We start from the raw sequence: 22,570 nt of genomic DNA, 5'->3' as shown, positions 1-22,570 counted from the left end.
CAGGCTCTCCGCTGAGCAGAGAGCCCAACGCGGTGCTCGATCGCAGGACCCTGAGATCATGATCTGAGCCAAAGGCAGAGGCTTAACCCACTGAGCCACCCAGGCGCCCCTAAGCTTTCTTTCTTTTTTTTTTTTTTTTAATGAAAACTTTTAAGCACACAAGGGAGAGAGAATCATGAAACCCACATCTAGTTCACAGATTGAATAGTTCAAGGCTGAGCATGTGTCAGGGATGTGGTGCAAGTGCAAGAGGGGCCAAAGGCTGGAGGATGAGAGATGGGGGGTCATTGCACAAAGACCCTCACCCGTGGCCATTGACAGGGATAAGGGATGCATATGCTAAATGCTGAATGATGACCACAGCGCATAGTTTTTTGGTACTTTCTACCTGGTCAGGAAAGTGGGTAAGTTTGGAGTAGATGACAGGAATTAAGACAGAGGAGTGATAGAAGTGCATATAGGTCTTGTGAAGTCCAAATAGAACTTGGTCAAGATGGCAAGGGCAAGGGGATGGGTAGCCTGCAGGAGCAGGACATTGGAGAAATGGCCAAATCCATGTTCTCTGGTTTCTTAGGCAGGTAGAGAAAGAATATTTGCCCTTGGAGAGGATATTGAGGGACTCAGTTTCACATAGTTTTCACCTACTTTAGGAGAAGCAGAGTATGGTTAATGGAGGGTATTTTGTCTGTCACAGGAGGGACAAGCAAGGGCTAATGGGCCTGTGGGAAGGAATGTGTGTTGTACATGACAGTGAAGATTAGGGAGACTTAGGGGCCAAGAGGATGTATCACTTACTGTGTGTGGGTGCATTGGGCACCTCTGAACTCCTCATGGTAAAACAGAAGAAACAGAATGGCTTTTCAGACCCTGAAGATGAAGATAAAGATGAAGTGGCTTGTGCATTAATTCATACACAGTGTATTAACTTCTTCGGGACAGTCAAACTGTCTCATCCGATGAGGGATAAGAACTACAACTAAAACAGTGCTCCTAATTAATCTTTGGATAACTATTGTTAACAACACAATCATTTTGATACTCTTAATGTTAGACATATTTGGTCATTCATTAAGGAATCTAAGAACTGGAGTTTCTTTCTGATTAGGCCCTATAATGCTCTTGTCCAGAGTTCTCCAGAATGTTTGTTAATAATTTCAGTTGTTTTTAATAATTGTTGTTTAATAATTTCAGCAGTGCTTTTAGGGATTTCAACACTGCAACTTTTGCTCATGTAGAGTATGTGTCTTTCAGTATTACTTAACCTTTTAAAGTATTTCTTTGGTAATACATAGGCTAATTGCCTCCACATTTCCTGCAGGATAGGAGGACATTCTTTTTAAAGTCCTGATCTTTTGACAGGGGGAGGACAGAGGGAGAGAGAGAATCTTTTTTTTTTTTTAACATTTTGTTTATTTATTTATTTGAGAGAGAGAGAAAGAGAGCACAAGCAGGGGGAGGAGCAGAGAGAGCAGCAGAGTCTCTGCTGAGCAGGGAGCCCGGCACGGGGCTTATTCCCAGGACTCTGGGATCATGACCTGAGCCGAAGGCAGATGCTTAACCCAACTGAACCAGCCAGATACCTCAGGTGCAGTCTTGTCCATATGTCACATTGCCATTCAGTAACATACTGTAAGATGAGTATGATTACTTATATTATTTTTATAGTTGAGGAATATGACAAATTTGTGAACAGGAAGAACATTAGAAATCTAAAAACAGGGGTGCCCAGGTGGCTCAGTGGGTTAAGCCTCTGCCTTTGGCTCAGGTCATGATCCCAGGGTCCTGGGATTTGAGCCCCGCATCGGGCTCTCTGCTCGACAGGGAGCCTGCTTCCCCCTCTCTCTCTGCCTGCCTCTCTGCCTACTTGTGATCTCTCCCTCTGTCAAATAAATAAAATCTTTAAGTGCTTGTTTTCAGATTTCTTTTTTTTTAAAGATTTTATTGACAGATAGAGATCACAAGTAGGCAGAGAGGCAGGCAGAGAGAGTGGGGGAAGAAGGCTCCCTGCTGAGCAGAGAGCCTGGTGCTGGCCGCTCTCAGGACCCTGGGATCATGACCCGAGCGGAAGGCTGAGGCTCTAACCCACTGAGCTACCCAGGCACCCCACAAGCACTTAGACTTTATAGTATTTTCCCTCACTGCTTAGAGCTCTTTATCATTCTATTATCAACCATTCATCTGTGGATGAAAAATTTCTAAATGTCATTTAGTTTTCATATAGCAAAGATAGATAAAAGAGATTTTTTAACACCTCATTTTTTAAAGAATTATTTACTTATTTTAGAGAGCATGAGTGGGGAGAGGGACAGAGTGAGAGGGTGAAAGAGAATCACAAACAGACTCCCCACTTAGTGTGGTGCATGTGTGGGGCTCAGTCTCATACCCTGAGATCATGATCTAGCCGAAATCAAGAGTCAGATGCTTAACTGACTGAGCCACACAGGCGCCCCAAGCTAAAAGAGATTTTTAAAGATTGGTAAAACAAATGAGAAATAGGTGTTAATTTCTGTATTAAATATAAGGGTTCTGTTGAGTGTTTTCTTCCACTTGCTGCTTCAGAAGTCATGTAGCAATTAGAACCCAAAGTAAACTTTTTGAGCTTGCCATCAGTGCTCTTAAATTGCTGACTGGCACAGTTGTAGCCATCAAGACATTTCTAGTTTTTTTGGCTTTAATTAGTTTTAAATATTTATTTCACTTAGTTTTTAAAGAATTGTCATTAAGTAAGAATGATGGAGCTATAGTCCTTTGTAGTTTGACTAGGGAACATTTGTGTCTTCATTATGGTGTGTTCACAAGTCAGTACCTCATTACTCTGTATTAACAGAATTTAAAGTTAACCCTAATACAGACACACACATACATATATATATATATATATATGGACTGAAGTTGCTTCTCAGGAAAGATGAGTCATTTCCTTGAGTGGATACTAACTCAAGTGCACATGTCTGCAACTGTGTTGAACCTTACGCACTCCTATCAGCACACAGTTCTTTGATAGTTTGTCTTCTGAGAATGTCAACATCTCCTAACAACATTTATGTTCTCAGAAGGCTGGAGAGAGAGGAATTGAAAAGAAAGGCAGAGGAGGAAAAACTTCGCCTAGAAGAGGAAGCCCGTAAGCAAGAAGAGGAAAAGAAGCAGCAGGAAGAGGAAGAAAAAAGAAAGGCAGAAGAGGAGGCTAAGAGAAAGGCCAAGGAGGAGCTGTTATTAAAAGAAGAGCAAGAAAAAGAAAAACAAGAAAAGGAAAAGCAAGAAAAAGTCATGATTGAAAAGCAGGTACTGTATGAGTCTTCATATGGACTTTCCTTAAGGACTTTATATTAGGTAAAATGAGTTAAATTTGAATAACTTATAATACTTCCTTGAAGTTTTTCCTTAAACTAACTGGGCTGGTTATTAAGTGTGAGTTACTTTGGACAATAAAAGTGAAGTTTGTAATATTTGTTGTATGTCAGTTCACATCCCCCAAAAGGTAGATGCTAGGATGAGAATTTGGGTACCAGTAGTTTATTTGGGATAAGATCCCAGGAAGCTGGTAGGGAAGTGAGAGGAAAGCCCATGTCAGTGAACTAAGGAGTAGCTTACTGTGGACCAGTGGGAGTTCATCCCTTTGGCATTCTCTAAGAGACCGTGCCGTATGCCTTGGAATTGTCCCTCTGAGGGGTGAGGAAACTGGATTATTTATCTTTCAGCTCCTGCCTCTCATGGCTGTAGATCATTCCTTGTGGGAATTAAGTTTCTGAAACTCCTGGGGTGCCTGGGTGGCTCATTTCATTGGGCACCCACCTCTTAGTTTTGGCTCCAGTTTTGGTCTTGGGGTCATGAGATCGAGTCCCACATCAGGCTGCATGTTCGGTGTGGAGTCTGCTTGGGATTCTTTACCTTTTCCTCTCCCTTCTCCTTTGCCTCCTTCCACTTGGCTCTGTGTGTGCATGTTCTCTCCTTCTAATAAATAAATAAACCTTGAAATGAAAAAAAAAATGTTTCTGAAGTTCCTGGCCACATGCACATGGCTAGAAACTGTCCTTAAGCCCAGAAAGACCTTGGCAGGCAGTATGGAAAATATCTGTGGGTAATTTGCATGGTGGACTGAGGGTGTGTGAGTGAGGCCCAGCCACGTCTGCTGTGTCATAGAACAGGCTGTGTAAATCCACACTAAATATTGAAACAACATTCCCTTTGAGATAGATGATAAAGTAGGTTATGTGCATATCCCAAGGAATCCCACAACACTGTTTTCTCAGCTTAGTAAAGTCTGTGCCTTGGTTTTCCTGTTTCTGTCAGAAGGAAGCAGCAGAAGCAAAGGCCCAGGAGGCAGCTAAACAGATGCGTCTAGAAAGAGAGCAAATCATCCTGCAGATTGAGCAAGAGCGACTGGAGAGGAAGAAGGTAAGAGCCAAGGATCAGGAGGAGTTAGGGTGAGGCAAGAACAGGAAATGAATCCAGTTCTGTTCTACAGTTGTTGGGTAGAGTGATCGGAAAATGACCTAATTAGGTCAAGTTTGTTGGTAGTGCTGTTCAAATCTTCTTTATCTCCATTGGTTTTCTTTCCTCTTGTTCTATTAGTAACTAAGAGAAGAATGTTAAAAGCTCTATTGGTGATTATGGATTTAGCCATTTCTTCTTCTAGTTCTATCAACTTTTGTATGTTTTTGTAGCTTTGCTTTTAGGTGAATACATATTTCAGATTATTAAATTTTCTTATTGATTTGACCCCTTTATCACTAATACATCTTTATCTCTAGTAATAATTGTCTGAAAGTCCACTTTGTCAGCCTTTTTGGTGCTTAGTGTCTACATGGTAAATATTTTTCCATCCTTATACTTTGAACCTATATATGTCCATACGTCTCTTATAAACAGCATATAGTTAAGACTTGTTATTTTAATCCAGTTTCATAGTCTTTGTCTTTTCATTGGAGAGTTTCATCCATTTACATTTAAATAATTAGGGATAAAGTTGTATTTAAGGAGACTGATTATAAAGCTCCATTCCCAAGTTATCGTAGATCCAGCCCAGGCTTTGAACTACTTTAGGCCTGAGAGTTAGGAGACCAGTCTCTGGCCTCCCCTCCTGACCTGCACCTCAGCTTTACTTTCTCTAGGGTTGTCCTCTAGAATGGCAGGTGGTGATTTGTTGGTTTTTAGGTAACCTATGGAAAGGAAGGAAAAAAATGGAATCTAAACTGTTGATTTTAGGTACTAGTTCACTTCTCAAGTATTTGATCTTGTTTATAGGGCAGAGGTGTATATCTGCAAAACCAGTGGAAAACCAGTGGAAATTATTCTCTGCTGATATTTCTCTTTTATAAATTTTCTGACATATGGAATTGCCTATAGACCCAGCTGCTTTTACGTGTATTTGGTTTTATTGTCCTCTTACCTGGTTCTTTTTGGTTTCCAGAGAATTGATGAAATCATGAAGAGAACAAGAAAGAGTGATGTGTCTCCAGAAGTGAAGGTAGGTTTTCAGAGTGCCATTTTAATAGTTTATTGGCTGAGGAGGAAAGAATGACATGGTATATTCAGTGGAATTAAAGGTCTTGGAGAGAAAAAGCCAGAAAAATTGAACTCTTCCTACTTTGTTCCTGGCTAGATTAAGGAGACTGTTGGTACCTGGAAGGAAAGAGAAGTCTAAGCGAGGAGTTTCAGACAGGGTGGTAATGAAAAATTTCCTCTGAGAAGTGGGGGTAGGAATGCAGAGAGAGGCATAGTAGTCCCTGAATAAATCAGGAAATGGTGACAGATTAATAAGGGATACACAGATGATTTGTAATAAGCTCAAAAGATTCCAGGAATTACCATGGAACAGGCAGATGGCTCAGTACAGTTCAAAATATCTTCTGATGCATTTCAGAAGCACTTGTCTTTCTGTGTAAAGTCATCCTTCCCTATATCTGCTTTCAGAAGGAAGACCCAAAGGTGGAGCTTCAGTCTGCTGTGTGTGTGGAAAAAAAGACAAAACCAGTTGTCCCAAACAAAATAGGTGAGTGTGAGAACTGGTTCTTGAGTTCCTTTCAGCAGGTCCGGGCTCATAGCACTTCCTGCTGGCAACAAGCACCCGTGGGTCTTAAGAGCATTACTGCTGGAAGGGGACTGTGTAGTTTCCCTTCTGGTGGAGTCCCCATCTGTCAGGTCCATTCAGAAAGTGGAACTCTACTAGTCCCGCCACAGAAAGCTGGCCACCTGCTGGCCCATGCTACCTTCCAGGGAGCTCAACAGCTGGTCAGGTTTTATTCAGAATGGACTCTGCTATTCTACGGTGGTTTCTACTGTCTCCCACACTTCGGGCAGTCCAGCTTGTCTCTCTCGGGTATACTTAAAACTCTAGATGTTGGGGCGCCTGGGTGGCTCAGTGGGTTAAGCCGCTGCCTTCGGCTCAGGTCATGATCTCAGGGTCCTGGGATCGAGTCCCGCATCGGGCTCTCTGCTCAGCAGGGAGCCTGCTTCTCTCTCTCTCTCTCTGCCTGCCTCTCCATCTACTTGTGATTTCTCTCTATCAAATAAATAAATAAAATCTTTAAAAAAAAAAAAAAAAAAAAAAAAAAAAAAAAACTCTAGATGTGACTATTTCATGGCAACCAGAATCAGAAGGGTGTGTCCATCTCCGAAGCATTCTACATTTTTCCTTTGCCTTGGGGCTCAAGTAAACGCTCTACAGAGCCTGGGGACCTGCACAGTATGAGACAGCAAGCCTCCTGGGCGGGTCAGGAGCCCTGCACAGACACTGGTGATGTCATTAGTCCTTTCTTTTCCCTGTGTGAAGCTGATGACATGGGTTTTTTTTTGTTTGTTCGTTCATTTGTTGTGGGGTTTTTTTGGCAAAAGATGTTGTACTGCTGGTAAAGTAGAGGTTTAAATTAATTGCTTCAATGTATATTTCCTCTGTTAGCTCTGGATATTTTATGGTTAACAGAATGACTTTGTGTTCTCAATCAGAAATAAATGGATTAAACAACTGCCAGGAAGTTAATGGTGTGGGGCGTAGTGCCCCAGAAACTTTTCCCCGAGACATTTTCTCTAATGGGCTTAAACCAGTTGGGGGACTTGTTCATCTGGACACCCTTGATGGGAAATCAAACAGTCTGGATGATTCAACTGAAGAGGTTCAGTCTATGGATGTGAGGTAAGTTGATTTATTTTGCATGTGAGCTTCACCTCTTCTCCAAACACCTCCACTGCCTCTTCATTGACTTTTCTTTTCTTTTAAACACCTGAATCAACTAAAGTAGGTTCCATTGACATTTAGGAAAGCTGTCACTGGTTTATCAGTGTCTTAGGTCGGGTTCCCTAGGAGTAGAGCCTGGGAAGGGTTCCTGGGTAGCTCAATGGATTGAGCATCTCTCTTGGTCTTGGCTCAGGTCATGATCTCATGGGTCGTGGGACTGAGCCTCGCGCCTGGCTCTGTGGTCAGCAGAGAGTCTGCTTGAATACTCTTGCCCCTCACCCCACTTGTGTGCGTGCTCTCGCTCTCTCTTTCTCACCTAAAATAAATACTAAAAAAAGAAGTAGAGCCTGGAACAGGTATTCAAAGGCTTGGGATTTATAGGGAAAGAGCTCTCTGGAGCAAGAGGAGGGTGGGAAGCAGGATGGGGCACAGGAAATCGCTAAGCAAGGCTTCTGTTTAGGGGATAAACTTCTACCAGAGAGTGGTCTGATTAAGGGAGGCAGCTTCTGTGCCACTGTATCCATCAGTCATTGAGCATGGTCACCCAAGGTAGGGGATGCAGTTATAACTTCAGTGGACATAGGGCTCCTGTCAGTCGAATGTGGGTATTCAGAGAAGAGGTGGCAGCTCTGAGCTATTAGCAGCCTGCTCTCTCTGCAGCTGGGAGCCAGATGTACCTACAGCTAAAGGGGATCTGAGTGCAACACCAACAGGACTGTGTCCACTGTCTTATGTTACGTAGACTTGTCAGCAGGGACTTGATAAGGAATCTCATTTGCTTTCAGATGCTACAATCTTAGGAATTCTTTAACTAGGTGTGTTTATAGATGATATCACCTGGCAAATTCATCTCAATCAAAAGGAGAATTCAGTTAGCCTGTGGTTGGGGCAGAGACATTGCAAGAGAGAGCCTTGGGCAGGGCAGTTGAGTGGAGGCAGTGACAGTGTTTTGCAAAATTTCTGTCAGAGCTCCAGCCCCCCAGAGCTTACCCTTCTCTCCTTGGCTGTGAATTCTCAGCTTTCTCTGGGAAAGATGGTCTTTCCTAGGGCACAGTGATTGTAAATATCCCAGCTTGTGCATCCTGGCTTTGAGCCAGATATGTAAAAACCCAGGGTCCAGTACCCCCTCGCCAGTAGAGCAAATTCTACAGAGACAGCCCTTGCTTCCTTGGGTTCCACTCCTCAGCCGCTAGGGCAAAACAGCTGAGTCATCTTAAAAGTTAACACCACATCTCTGCCCCCGCCCCATGTTGAGCCTACCTCTGCTTACTCTTTATGTCTCTGGGAGTGGGGTATGGGATAAGAGACAGCATCCGCCAGGGTTCAAGAAGTGAAGGGGCTTTGTGTGTGCTCCGAGTTCTCCTGTGGCTGTCTCTGCATTTAAAGAGAGATGACACCTGGAAGTTGCACACAAACTTGTGGCCTTTTCTCCTCCTCATGCTCTGACCAGCTCTGTAAACCCAGGGAGAGAAAGTAAAGTGAGGTGGAGATGGGGTGGGTTTTTCTGCTGATCGGGCAGTTTGCCCAGGCTCCGGCCACCAGAGGTGATGGTAGGTCTTCTACTACCCCTTAACTAGGCTGAGTATGAGGGAGATGGATTTTCTGAGTTTTTCAGTTCAGCTGGTTTTTATAGATTCTTCTCTCAGATCTTATCAAGGAAGAAAAGAACAGTTGAACCTGGCAGCAGCCTTACTCTGGCTGTTAAGAAAGACTCCGAGTGATGAGACCTCACACGCCAGCCCACCACTCATCTGAGCTAGGCCTATGGCTGACACCGCTGTGAAACTCCTTCTTCCATCTCTAGGAGATAGAGAGCCAGGCCTGGTGGGCAGGAGCTGGATAAGTCAGGGTGGAGTGGGGCCTTACTTGAGAGAGGGAACTTGGGAAAGATCTGCTCCGCTGGTGGTGGGTGGATGGTGGGGTCCTGGCTAATAACGGCTCCCACCTAAACTGAACGCTTACACCAGGTGGCTCCACACAGACTTCTGCGCTATGATCAGATCACGCTCACAGGAGCCCTGGTATGAAGAAATGATTGTTCACCCCATTGTACAGCAGAGAAACTGAGGCCAGGGGAGAAAAAGCAGCTCGTCAAAAGTAGCACCTCTTGAGAAAAGTGGCCCCAGAAGCTCCAGTGCTGAGTAGAGCCCTTCCTCAGCTCAGTTTTAACTTCTAGCATTGGCTTGCTTTTTTTTTTTTTTTTTTTTTTTTTTTAGCATTGACTTTCTATTTGGTTTTTCCATTTTAAAGATTTTGGAAGTGCTTGGCTTCTCCACAGTGCTGGTGCCTTTAGTTTTTATTTTCTTTCTTCTTGTGGAAGTGTGAGCTTGGCCTTCGCAACTATGCTCAGTCCACTTCCCTTGTTCTCCATGGGGGCCTTTTCTGTCAGAGTCTCAGAGCTGAACTAACTTGTATTTTGTTTAGTACATTTCACACCAACTCTAATTCTAAGTCCATCTTCTCTAGAAAAGTAATATAACCAAATACTGCAAATACAGTTAATTTTTGCCTTTCTCTCTCTTCTTCTGTCCTTCTCTTCCCCCTCCCCACATTCCAGTCCTGTTTCAAAGGAAGAGCTTATTTCTATCCCAGAATTTTCACCAGTAAGTGAAATGATTCCTGGGGTGTCTCTGGACCAAAATGGAACTGGTAATGCCCGAGCTCTTCAAGATCTCTTAGATTTCACGGGCCCCCCCATGTACCCCAAGCGATCCAGTGAAAATCTCAGCCTGGATGACTGTAACAAAAATCTGATTGAAGGATTTAACAGTCCTGGCCAAGAAAATACTCTGAACACCTTCTGTTGACAAATACCTCTCTTTAATGAAAGGTACAGTACAGTCTTTTGCTTAGAGTCTAAATTTATACCTCTCCACCTGGGGTTTGTGAAGGTGGGGTAAACATCATTCCATCTCTTCCATGGGCAGTTTTATTTGAAAAATACAAACGTGAATATGAATACAGATACCACCTGTTTTTCCAAAAGTTCCACACTATGCAAAATGTAGTTTATGAAAGACCTACGTTAGTACCTGTTTATAGTAACTGAAAGTAATCCAAAGAGGGTTCTCGCTTTTACCAAAAAAAAAAAAAAAAAAAAAAAGAGAGAGAGGCAAAATGTGCAAATAGTATTCAGCGTTCACCTTGGAGCCAGCTGTTAGAGAGGCAGTGAGAGTGGCTCTGCCAGGCTCCTTCCTGACAGCCGCACTCAGCATTCAGCTGCCATAGCTTTGCGCTGTCAGTAAGCATCTGTGCTTTATCTCCATTTATTTTGCACATCCATTGGCAAGAGGTGTCCTAAAGTATCAGAAAAGCCTAAGAGGTTATTTTTGGAGTCTGGAAGTGCTCAAAAATTTTTTTTCATGTAAGTTGGTAATTGCTTCTTCACCATATGCCATTACAAAAGGTTTCATAGGAATGTTCTTTCAGATGGGGGGAAAACTTGTATATAGTATATACTGCAACACATACACAATAATTGAGATGGATTTTGAGAGCCTTCACTGCCATTCGCCACCATGCCTGCCCCTGCTCTTTGGGATTTGTGGATGGGTGTGTGTGTTGAGAAACACTGCTAAAAGTTCAACCTGCCATCTGTCTGGAGTAGCACCATTTTTAGCGGGAAAGAGAGAATGCTGTAATGGTGGTGCAAGGTGGTATTAATAAAATGAATGTCTCCCCTAGTTTCTCTCAGTGCCATTTCACATTCTAGCTACAATAATTTATATGCGGTGATGAGCTTTTGGCCAAATGATTTGCTGTTCTGTTGACCCGTTCTACAATCTTTTAAAGTGAATATTTATTCTTGGATCACACCTGAGGGAGTGGGGGAATGGAGAACTGATGTTTGCGTCCTAAAGCTTATGTTCACCACCTTTGGCCTTTTTTCTTGCCAAAATGAGTTCTAAACACTCTGCATCTGGGTGACTTAGTTATACATACCTCACATTAGATTTACTGCAGTTTGGGGCTTATTTGTTTTGATGATGAAAACATAATTAGAATCTGTCATCAGTTCCTTTCATAACTTGATTCCAACTGTCCTCCCACTTCAGACTCTTCAAAACATTTCTATATTCTCCTCACACTCTCACTTTCTTTTTTTAAAATCTCATCTTAATTCAATTAATTAACATATAGTGCATCATTAGTTTCAGAGGTAGAGTTCAGTAATGCATCATTTGCATATAACACCCAGTGTTTATTGCATCATGTGCCCTACTTGATGCTCACCCCCTAGTTACTCCATCCCCTCACCCATTTCGCCTCCAGCGATCCTCAGTTTGTTTCCTAGAGTTAAATGTCCCTTATGCTCCACTCCTATAACAGAACTTTAATGCCTGATATGATACAGTCCAACCTTTCTGTTTCTCAAATGAGGAAATATGGGGTGCCTGGCTGGCTCAGTCAGTAGAGCTCTTGATCATAGGGTTAGGAGCTCAAGCCCCATGTTCAGCGTAGAGCCTACTAAAAAGAATATTAAAGTCTATTTTGGGGCTCCTGGCTGGGTCAGTCAGAGGAGCATGAGATTCTTGATCTCAGGGTTTTTGACCCCATGTTGAGTGCAGAGATTACTTAAATAAATTCACATGAGGAAACAGGTTGGGGAGGCCACATAATCAAGGTCATTGTAGTTTGTGTACATTTGCCTGTGCTCAACTTTTGGGTGTACACGGTGCATCTCCTCTCTTGAGTTTTGGGAAAGAAGGTGTGGCCCTTTCACACATGAAAGCGAATGCATGATAGATAATTTTTAGAATAAACCATGTCCCTAGCGAGTATTATGCTAAGTGAAATCAATCAGCAAGAGAAAGAAAAATGCCATGTGATTTCATTCATACATAGAATTTAAGAAACAAAACAAACAAGCAAAGGGGAGGGGGAAGAGGCAAAGAAGAAACAGACTCTTAACTGCAAGGAACAAACAGTTACCAGAGGGGAGGTTGGGGGGTGATGGGTGAGACAGGTGATGGGGATGAAGGAGGACCCGAGTCCTGATGAGCACCGGCTTACGGGTGCCGTACAGAAGTGCTGACTCACTCTACTGTATCCTTGAAATGAACAGTATACTGTTAATAGGATTAAAATAAAAACTTTAAAAAATACAAAGAATGGGATAGAGATAAACATAAATAAGCATGTGTTTTGTTTGTTTTGACTGCATTTGGCTTCTCAAAATAAGTTCTTTTTTGAAATCTTAAAACATGTTGGGGGGGGGGTAATTATCACAGTAGCTGGGGGTAGCACTGCCATTTGGAAAGCAGGACTTCAGGCATCCTGCAGGTTTTAGGACAGTCCCAACCAAAGAGAATTTGGCCACCTAATAGAATAGTTCTACCCAAAATGCTGTAGCACCTCAGCTGAAAGATACTTTATGAACCAAGGAAAATATAATCAAGAAGGTAGAAAGTCCCAGACAATGTGATCATTTTAGTGAGAAAGAATAGGTACAACGTGGTCTCTTCATTCATCTCACCTGGTTTTGTTTTTGAATTGACACAGGTGGTGTTTGGAGAACCCATGAAGCTGCTGGTAGTCAAATCCGAGCTGCCGGTCCTCTGAAGAAGCTTCTGTTGTCCTAAATCCCTGGATTCCAAATTATTAGATCAAAATGTAACCGTATATTCCTAGTTAGTATGTCAAACTCAAACCCTGGCCACTCTTGGTAGAAACCTTGAAATGCTGGTCTTGTTGGGCTTTAGCAAAATTTCATGTTACAGATCTATTTATGAGCTTCAGCTGCTGATAAAGCACTTCCTGTACTACTTTATTATCGTAGTGATCCTCTGAATAACCCAGGTGGTTCTGTGTTGGAAATTCACCTTATAACTGTTCTTATTCCCGAAGCTGGAGTACCTAAACATGTAGATGTCTTTTCCTGTAAATATTCTAGACGTTAACCCAGACTCTGTTTAAGCATATATATTGAACTTGGGCTGCTTATCTCCTTGTCTCTGTTTAGAAGAAGAAATTCCAGAGGGTTTTTTCCCTTCTCTGGGGTGTCTTTGTTGGAAGTTACTATCAAGAAGCTTTTTTTATTATTAAGCTTAGCCACCTGTAAAATGGGTTGCCCCGCATTACTCCTTGGGGACCTAATAGAGTAAGTCTGGTTGATTATGGAAACAAGCAGTGCGGGATGATTTCTGTTCACTTACGCATTTTCTTATAGATGTGGGCACCTCAGTCTGGCAAGGATCTTGTCATTGTTGAACCTTAAAAAAATCTCCCAAGCCATCAAGCGGCTTTTGGACCGAAGGAAGTTTGAATGAATTTTGTGTCTCATGCACAGGTGGTTGGTTTTCATGTTGTTGCTATTGCTTTTCTCCTGGATCTTCAGGTCTTTGTTTGTTTGCTCCTGTGTTTGCTCAACTCTGATGAAGCCAGACACAAATGAAAAGGATAGTGCTCTGGAATAAGGGGGCCCTCAACTGGACCCAATACATCACTTTAATAGACTTCAGTATAAAAACATCCGAATGGGGGACAAATGACACTAGAATGTATACTCCATGTGTTTCATGCACATTTTCAGAACACCTATAATAATGTGTTTTCTTAATTTGATTTCTTGTGGTGAAATGTGACTTTCAGACTAAAATGGCCTTCTCTGAAACTTTTTTTGACTTGTACAATAAAGCATTTGGAAAAGATCCATAATTTTGACTGAGGTTTGCAACAAGGAGATAAAAAGAAGTCTCGATAGTAATCTTGTTCATGTGCTTTTAAAACCCACTACAGTTTAAGACTTTATTAGTTATGGAAACTGTGTATGTTTGTGTATGTGTATATATTAAATAAAATACATGCCTCCAGTAATGCAGTGCTATTGATCTTGATGCATATCGGGGGGAAAATCCCTTTTATGACAAGCACACAGAAAATGATAGCATGGTCTGACTTTCAAAAAATGCCTCACCATCTTTCCTATAGCTTTATTTTGCTGTTTGTTTTGTTGTGATCTGTTGTACCTCACAGCACCATTGTGACCATGGTGATGCCTCATTTGCATGATGTGTACGTTGTGTTTAACGTGAAATACATTTTCATTGAGGAGTCTGATGGCTTGCTAGTGTTTTGTTTGTTTCTGTAGGCTCAGTGAAGAAATGCTCTGAAACCAAATTACATTTTTTAAAAGCTATGTAGAGAAAACCCGAAAATCCTGTGTTGGTGTCCTTTCCCTGTCAAACTCTTTACAGTTTCTCTGTTGTCAGTTCCAAGTGCAGCCCACTATGGAAATAAGTGAGGAGCTGTCCCCAGGACACAATGGACTTCTAGGTATGTACAGTAGAGTCGCTGTACTTTCATACCACTGATCTGAAGCAATTCTAGCTAGCTAAGATGCGGTTAAACTTGGTGTGATGCAGGAAAACATTCCACATACCGAACTGGCATTTAAACAAAGTTATAATGGGTATGGTGACCCTTAAAGTGAAAACCCAGATCAGCTTTTTTTTTTTTTTCTTTGGCTTGTCTACAGCCTGGGAGACAGTCCCAGCAAAGACCAAGAACCAGGAGGGCAGAAGTGGAATGGGAATATTGGAACCCTCGTGATAACTTTCTGGGCTACCATCTCTGAAACCAAGGATCCAGTCAATGCAGCCCTCCTCAGCTCTGCTGACAAAGCATCTGTTGAGTGCACAGGAGTGGACATCTTCTTCCCCTATGCTGGTCTTTGACAGTGGCGTTACAAGTAGCTTCTGTCCTCTTGAACTTGGCCACAGGGTCACAGTGGTGGCGAGTCACTCATAAGAGCAATTTTTATTTTGTGAACGTTCTAAATTTTTCTTAGTATGTACAGGTTTTCTATTAGTTAAATGCTTTGTAAACTAAATTTGGAAAGCAAATGTAAAGAACTATTTTGTTTCTAGAGGTGCTCTGGGGCACATTACCCATTAATTTGGGGGCACAACACGGAGTGACCTCCTTCCCCACTCTTCAGTATTGCTCAAGAAACACAATTATGTGAGAAAGTAGAGTGAGAACACTTAGAAACAGAAAAGAGAAGCCTTTTGGGTAGTATTTGGGGGTGGGGCAGACCCAAAGAGAAAGAAATGAAAAACCCTTACAACGTTTTCACAGGTGAGCCAGTACTAAAGAAAAATCAGTAGTTTTCTTCCACATTAATAATTAGTAGGAAATTGATGCCGAGAAAACCCAGAAATTCTTAGAAATAATAAGCTATATCTAAAACTTGATCAGGGGACATTAGATGTGAATGGAAAGACATGTCATGTCCCCAGGTGGGAAAACTTAATGTGTGTGAAGTAAACTAATAGTAGGAACCCCTCACATTTTTGCAGTATTTAGAAATTAAATCAAGTCCCAGTCAATGGAATTTCTTTTTTTGCATTTACACAATACATGGAAAAAAATATATTAGCTTAAGAAACTTTATAAAATGAGCTTTTTAAAAGGGAGAATTTCCCTAAACAAACAGGTAAATGTTATGGTAAACCTTCCATAACTAAGCGTAGTCTGATAAATAGAACTTGGAACCAAAAATCGGTATCAGTGACATACCCAAGAGACATAAGAATATAATGTACGGTGGGGCAGGGGTAGATTATTTCTTCCTGTGGGGAGAGAGCATTTGGTTTAATGTCTCCTGAGGGTCAAGTGGGTTTAGTTTGTCTGAAGGGATGTGGATAAGGGCCCAGAAGTCAATGAGGAAGTTATAAAAACAGGATCAGGGTCCAAGGTGTGGGTACCAGTTTTGGTTCAAGGTTTAATTCAGGGGAATATTTAGGCACAAGGCTTGGCACAAACCCTTAAAGATCTTGAATAGATGCTCCGCCATGGTCTCAGGAGGTGAGAAGCAATGGCCTCTACTTGGCATGGTTTAAGCTTCTTCAGGACTGGACCTGAAGAAGAGTACCTTCTCAGTTCCTGCTGTATGTGAGGTGGTCCTAATACTTCTCCAGGTTGTGAAGGTAGGTAGGAGAGGGTTGCTTCCTTGAGAACACAGAGCTGGGAACTTGACAAAACGGGTTGACTCCAAGGCCCCAGCTTTGGTACCGCCAGGAGAGTTGACAGGTTCTTCTGCCCCGAGAGCAGCAGAAGTGCTTCTGGTAGAGCAGAAGCTTACAGCTGAGAAGAGCCAGGACCCCCATGGGGAATCCTTGTTCTGAGTGTGCTTAAAAAATAAAACAAAAAACCATTGAGCTACCCTTCGCATATTATCAAAAGTAGCCCCCTTTGTACAACTCCATCTTTGATTCATTCACAAAGTTGTGCAACTATCGCCACTATCTAATCTCCGTTTGAGTATGCTTTGGCCAGCATGTCTTAGCCATCCATCCACGTAAAGCAGCAGAGCTTGGCTGTATTATTAGCTCATGTCCCCTTTGTACCTAGAAGCAAGAACATGGGATTTGAAAGTAGTACTCCCTGAACCAATCACTTCCCCATCTTTCTGTCCCAACAGACCAAATTAATGTGGTGTTTATGTAACCTGATTTATGTGGGCTGTTTTGTGTTGTTTCACATTCTCTGTGCATAAACACTAGATCAAATGCCAAACACGGGCTCAGATACCCAGTATGGGCCTTCTAAGTCGAGAAACATGGAGTGCGTGAAACTGAATTAAAATGCTTGGAAAATTCTGAACCTTTGAGGACATGTCTTTCACAGTGACCATCAGATCTAGTAGGCGTGGAGTGGCTCTACTTGCTCTTGTTTTCTGGACAGATGGCCCATGTTAACCAGGAGGGAAGTATTTTTCTTTTTTAATCCCAAGATCCAGGTCAGGGTCCAAGACAGTGTGCACTCCACACAGTGGAAAGAATCACCCTTGTTGCAGCCCAGAGCCTGAGAGTCACCTTGTAAAAGGCATAGGGAGCCGATAGGCTTCAGATGTGACACCTAGAGAATTCACACCCCAGCTCTCCCTTCAGCTGTGCAGTAAATAAGAGAGAAGCTTCTGTGAAGCAGTTATGAAATGCCGGAGTTTAATCCCTCCAATTGGCGCTGAGGGATGGTTGATGGTAGGGGATAAAGTCTAAAGTGACCAGCCTTCTGGACTTCCAAGATTGACTTAAGGCAGGCTTTCCCCATGTCTCCATCCAAAATACGAGGACTAGAGTTCCAAGGAATGGAACCTATGTGTAAAATAACTTCTTTTTCAAATTAGAATCAACAGCCCTCTGTTGACTGTACTTGTCTTTTAACCACATTTTCCTAGCAATGTGTGTATGCTCATCTTCGAAATGACCAGAAAGTTGTCAACAAAGAAGTGATAGCTAAGAAGGGGGTAGGTCATGCACAGTAGGCATATGGAGAGCTTGTTGGGATGAATGCGGTCCCCAGGGTGGGACGCAAAGATTGTTTTAGAACAAAGAGAATCCTACTGGTACCACCAGAAGGAAAGAATGAATTTCGTTTGCTCAGTGGACCTGACCTTTGAAAGAGTTCTCAGGGGTCGCTCTTATGCAGTGACAGCCCTGATGACTGGAATGGGGTGTTCAGTGTTCACTGATAGTAAGAAATTATCCAGAACGTGGAAATAAGGCCAAAAGATAACTGCATGCCCTTTGAAAGACCTGCTAAAGCATGGTCTCCACAGATCGAGCTTTGTATGACAGACCATGTGCCTGGACTAGGACCCAGGCTCTGGAGTAGACACTTGTAGACAGAAAGTTGCAGATGACTTTCGTCTTACAGAAAAGCTAACTCCAAAGGTTATGTCTTTTTGTTCCTGCAGGGCACTCACTGAGTAGCGTTGTATCTAATTTTGTGATCTCACCCCAGCATTTGTTTCCACACTAAACTTGTTCCTGTGGTGCTGTGTGTACACCTACATCCATGTGACCAACAAGCAGTCCCCATATCCTCCCCCGATCCAGTTTTCTCATCCTGCTCCTTAATGAAGTCAACACAGTTTTGACCCATGCTCTTGTATATTTGCATCACAATTATGCTTGTAACCCTTAGGAAGTTATACTTTGACGATGAGGAAGCCTTAAGTCCTCAGCAAGTTTGGGAAATTTTAAGCAGCTGCTATAATGGCTCTAATGGTTTACATTAAACGCTGATGTCACGGGTGTCATGGCGCACCACCTGGACGGACCTCCTCTTTAAGACTGAGGTATTTGTCCTTCCAGATGTCTCCTTCTAGATGCTGGAAGTAGTTAGGCTTGTTGGTGAAGTTCCTCTCTAAGAATTGCCTTTGACTCAGGGAGGAGGCCTCACCAAGGTTAAACCCCCTCACTTGGGTAGCCTGTATCCAATGGATAATTTGGGTGTACAAAAATCCTTGCCTTGGGGCGCCTGGGTGGCTCAGTGGGTTAAAGCCTCTGCCTTCGGCTCAGGTCATGATCCCAGGGTCCTGGGATCGAGCCCCGCATCAGGCTCTCAGCTCAGCGGGGGGCCTGCTTCCTCCCCCCCACCTCTCTCTCTCTCTGCCTGCCTCTCTGCCTACTTGTAATCTCTGTTAAATAAATAAATAAATAAATCTTAAAAAAAAAAATCCTTGCCTCAAGGTGGGAGAATTCAGAAGGGCTGTTTCCGCTTCAGAGCTGCTCCCTGTGGGTTCACTGGAGGCCTTTGTTGAGGCTACATTACAGCCCAAGTTCTCCCTCCTGCTACCTCCACTCCTTTCTGCACTACCTGTGGCCTCCTGCATGCCAACTGGTCTCAGACCCTGTTCCTGGAGAACCAGACCTGGGCCAGCGAGGCATTGTACTAAGGGCTTTTCACGTCCTCTCTCAAACTTAGGAATGAATTTCTGAGATAAGCACCGTTGTTGTCATGCTCACTTTACCACGGGGACCGAGACAGGTGAAGTTGCTCATGCAAGGCCCCATACATCAGGAAGTACACAACTGGGCTCCAAATCCAGTTGTGGATTTGGAGCCCATGCTTTTGAGCCCATGCTTGCCCTGGTCTGCTACGCCTCAAAGCTCCTGCTTAGGGAAACCACATAGACAACCCTTAAGGCTCTTGCCCATCAACCCATCTCCTAGCTATATTTGCAAGTTTCCCAGTTATTATTGTAGTTGTGATGGATAATGAGGTCAGGTCTGCTGTTACATGTTTGTGTATTATTACAGTTTGGGAATGAGATATTTATTTGTGTAATTCTTTGATTAATGTCTGTCTCCCTCACTGTTAGCTTCTTGACATCAGGGCTGCCTAACTGCCTAATATTCCTACTACCTAACACAGGAATTCAATAAACATTTGTGAGTGAATAAACATAGTTGTTACTGAGGAAATCTATGAATTAAAATCCATGACCTCTGATCTGCATATCTTTCTGCCAGACTCATATTCTGTCATGAGATGACACTCTCAAGGATCCTGGTTTTTGTGTTTGCTTTTGGATTCCTTAGTGTCTAGAACAAACACCACCTGTCACAGAGTAGCCCCACAACAAATCTTTGTTAAATGAATGTTGTTGTTGTTGTTTTAATTGGGAATATGTATACCAGTTTGGATGGTTTCACAACACACAGTGGAAAGTGCCTTCAATTTTATGGGTATTTATTAATCACATACAATTTATAATAAGCTCCTAAGGCAGCTCAGTGACAGGATTCTTGGGCAGCATTTCTCTGAGTGTCTTGGCTTTAAGAAGGTTGATGTGGGGGGCGCCTGGGTGGCTCAGTGGGTTAAGCCGCTGCCTTCGGCTCAGGTCATGATCTCAGGGTCCTGGGATCGAGTCCCACATCAGGGTCTCTGCTTGACGGGGAGCCTGCTTCTCTCTCTCTCTCTCTCTCTGCCAGCCTCTCTACCTACCTGTGATCTCTCTCTGTCAAATAAATAAATAAATAAAATATTTAAAAAAAAAAAAAAAAGGTTGATGTGGCCAACATCTCATCCCCATGCCATTATGATCAAATGCATGAAGATATTAGGCGCAGGCTGTTCCTTGTACACCTCCCTCCTTCTACCAGGAAGGAAACTATCGCAGAAGCTCCCAGTAGGTGTCTACTTCTTCTTGGCCAGTACTAAGTCTTATTCTTAAGATAAAATTAAGATAATCATATTCTTAAGATAATCACCGGCCAAAGGGAAGGGGATGATCATGAATATTAGTTAAAGTAATACTAGCTTCTATAACAATTACCCCCAGAAGATGCCAAATGTCTCAGATACAACAGAACTTTTTTGTTCCTCATGTGTAGCCCAAAACAGATGTGCCTTATTCTAACTCTCCTCTAAGTGGTAATTCAAGGACCAGGCTCCTTCCATCTTGTAGCTCCTTCATCTTCCAAATTTATATTTTTCTGCATTAAGGCCACAGAATAGGGAAAGAGTATGGAGAAGACACAATGCTTCCCAACCAACTTGTCCTCTAAGGGCCTCATACCATTTCCCCTCATATTTCACTGTCAAGAACTAATCATGTGGCTCCACATAGATAGATGCGAGGGATGCTGGGAAGTGTTGTCCCTGGCTGGTTTACCTCTTACCAGAGATATTGCTAACCCCTTGCTTTCCAAAAATTCTTTTATGAAAAGACCTACATTCATACCTGGTTTTGTTAACCGAAAGAAATCAGAAAATAATTTTCACTTTCAAGAAAAAAGCTGTTACCACACTAAGGTAGGTCTTTTATAAAAGTGAAGTAACCTAATGCAAACGTTCAGATGAAAAGTTTTCATAGGGAGATTGGATAGAAGGGAAACCTGTACTACACAAGGGGGAGCACAAGTAATTTGGTATAGAGTTTATTATTTATGCCATGCCATGATTAACTTAGAGCTGTGTAATGGGAACATAATGTGAGCCACATATGTCATTTTCAGTGTCAACTAGTGAACCTGGGAAGAGAGGAGCAGTAAATATTTTGATTGTATTATCTTTAAATCTACCACATGATCCATTATGTTCTCTTTCCGTACTAGTCTAAAGGAGAGTAAGAATTGGTATGAAAAAAGTAGAAGACACTGTGGGGGGTATCTAATAAATATAGAGTTAAACAAGTCAAATTTATCAGACTAATGAACTTTTTGAGAGCTTAATAACTTTTGGATTGGCGTCTGGGTTGCACCAGGACACAAAACCAGACTGCTTATGGTAGGAAGAGACATGTGAACTGAGCTTATCAAGGATCTAGGGGAAGAGTTTCAGGGAAGGGGCAGAGAAGGTTTAAATAAGGGGAGTAAAAAAAATATTTTGCAATAAAATTAAGTTTTAAACTTAACCTCATTGTTCTTTTTGACTTCATCAGTGTAGGTAGTCCATATCAGTTTTTTTTTTTTCAAAATAATTGCTGAGTTGCAACACGTTTTAACACCACAAATATGATATGATTTTCAGAATCAGGGGCAAGCCACTTCACATATTACATTATACAAGAGTTCATCAGAAATAATTTATGGGACCAGTGAGCTGGTAGTAACTACCAAATCTTGCTTAGGAATTTGTCCTCCATCTCAATAGGAAAGCAGACATAAAGACAGTGACTAGAATGAGCAAAAAGAAATCTGCAGCATAAGCCTGTTTAAAAACATTTTCTTCCAAACAGTATACATCATTTGCGCCCAGTTGTTGACAAAGCCATTAAAAAAGTAAAGGAAAAAAAAGCCTATAGTAAACAGGGCTGGGTAAATATTATATGTCAAATTTCATTTATAGTATTAACCAACCCAAAGCCAGAGAGTTAAGGAAAGAGAAAACTCACCTGGTTTTGGCAGTCCTGAGTTATAAGGATTAACGTAGATGCTGAAGGCATGACCAACACAATACAAACCATCTACACAAAAACTGAGAAAAATCTGGGCTAATAGCATTGTCAAGGGATGAGAAAGCTGTTTGTCCTACTTATTTCTAATTATCTAATTCTCACATCAGCATTTAAAAAAAGAAAGCTGTATAGAAGAGCAACTGGAGATACATGTCAGGGCAGCTGGCAGCTTTCCCTAGAAACAGTGTCCCTTCAAAAAAATGACAATAACAGTGGGCACTTGGCCCAAGTCTGTATCAATACCTGGTTCCTTCTTTTTTTTAAATTTGACCTTTTTTTCCCCCTGGTTTAAGAATTAGTAGTTTAAAAACTACCATGGATTTCAACAAGCTTCTATGTCCATCTTCTGGTTTACAGGAAATACAAGCCTTAGAGAAGTGGTTCTCAAACCTGAGAGTGCTTCAGAATCCCCTGGAGGGGCTTTGTTGAATCTGTACTGAGACATTCCCCCAGAGGTTCTGATTCAGCTTTGAAGCAGAAGTTTTAAGATGTAGGGCATGGTCCCAGTCTTGCTCCTTTTCTTCTGATCTGACACCAGTAATGTCTCAGAGAGGGTCTATTCCTTCAGCCTGCATCCTGAACAGAAGAACCAGAGCTGGCCTCCGATGGACTTGAAATGTAAGCAAGAAATAAACGTTTGTTGTTATAAGCCAATCAGATTTTGAGACTGTTATTGTAGCGTAGGTTATTCTTACTAACACAGAATT

The 22,570-nt window shown here is 42.2% G+C and overlaps 1 protein-coding gene across 23 annotated transcripts in view; it reads left to right on the top strand.

The window, feature by feature from the left end:
- MAP7D2 (MAP7 domain containing 2) overlaps positions 1 to 13,994 on the top strand; it is a 97,642-nt gene extending 83,648 nt beyond the window's left edge. For 12 of the 23 annotated variants that reach the window (XM_059157867.1, XM_059157868.1, XM_059157863.1 and 9 more), the window contains 7 exons: positions 3,054 to 3,282; positions 4,291 to 4,395; positions 5,411 to 5,467; positions 5,914 to 5,992; positions 6,946 to 7,132; positions 9,732 to 10,004; positions 12,677 to 13,994. In XM_059157867.1, coding sequence (XP_059013850.1) covers positions 3,054 to 3,282; positions 4,291 to 4,395; positions 5,411 to 5,467; positions 5,914 to 5,992; positions 6,946 to 7,132; positions 9,732 to 9,981 — 907 coding nt within the window. In that variant the 3' untranslated portion in view covers positions 9,982 to 10,004; positions 12,677 to 13,994. The remainder of the gene's footprint in view (positions 1 to 3,053; positions 3,283 to 4,290; positions 4,396 to 5,410; positions 5,468 to 5,913; positions 5,993 to 6,945; positions 7,133 to 9,731; positions 10,005 to 12,676) is intronic. The other 11 variants (XM_059157879.1, XM_059157864.1, XM_059157883.1 and 8 more) reach the window with 3 other exon arrangements.
- The last annotated feature ends 8,576 nt before the right edge of the window (positions 13,995 to 22,570 follow it).

This window comes from Mustela lutreola, chromosome X (assembly GCF_030435805.1).
Source record: "Mustela lutreola isolate mMusLut2 chromosome X, mMusLut2.pri, whole genome shotgun sequence".
Taxonomy (NCBI): Eukaryota; Metazoa; Chordata; class Mammalia; order Carnivora; family Mustelidae; genus Mustela; species Mustela lutreola.
The sequence above is the reverse complement of the archived record's forward strand: the minus strand, read 5'-3'. Positions and strand labels throughout refer to the sequence as shown.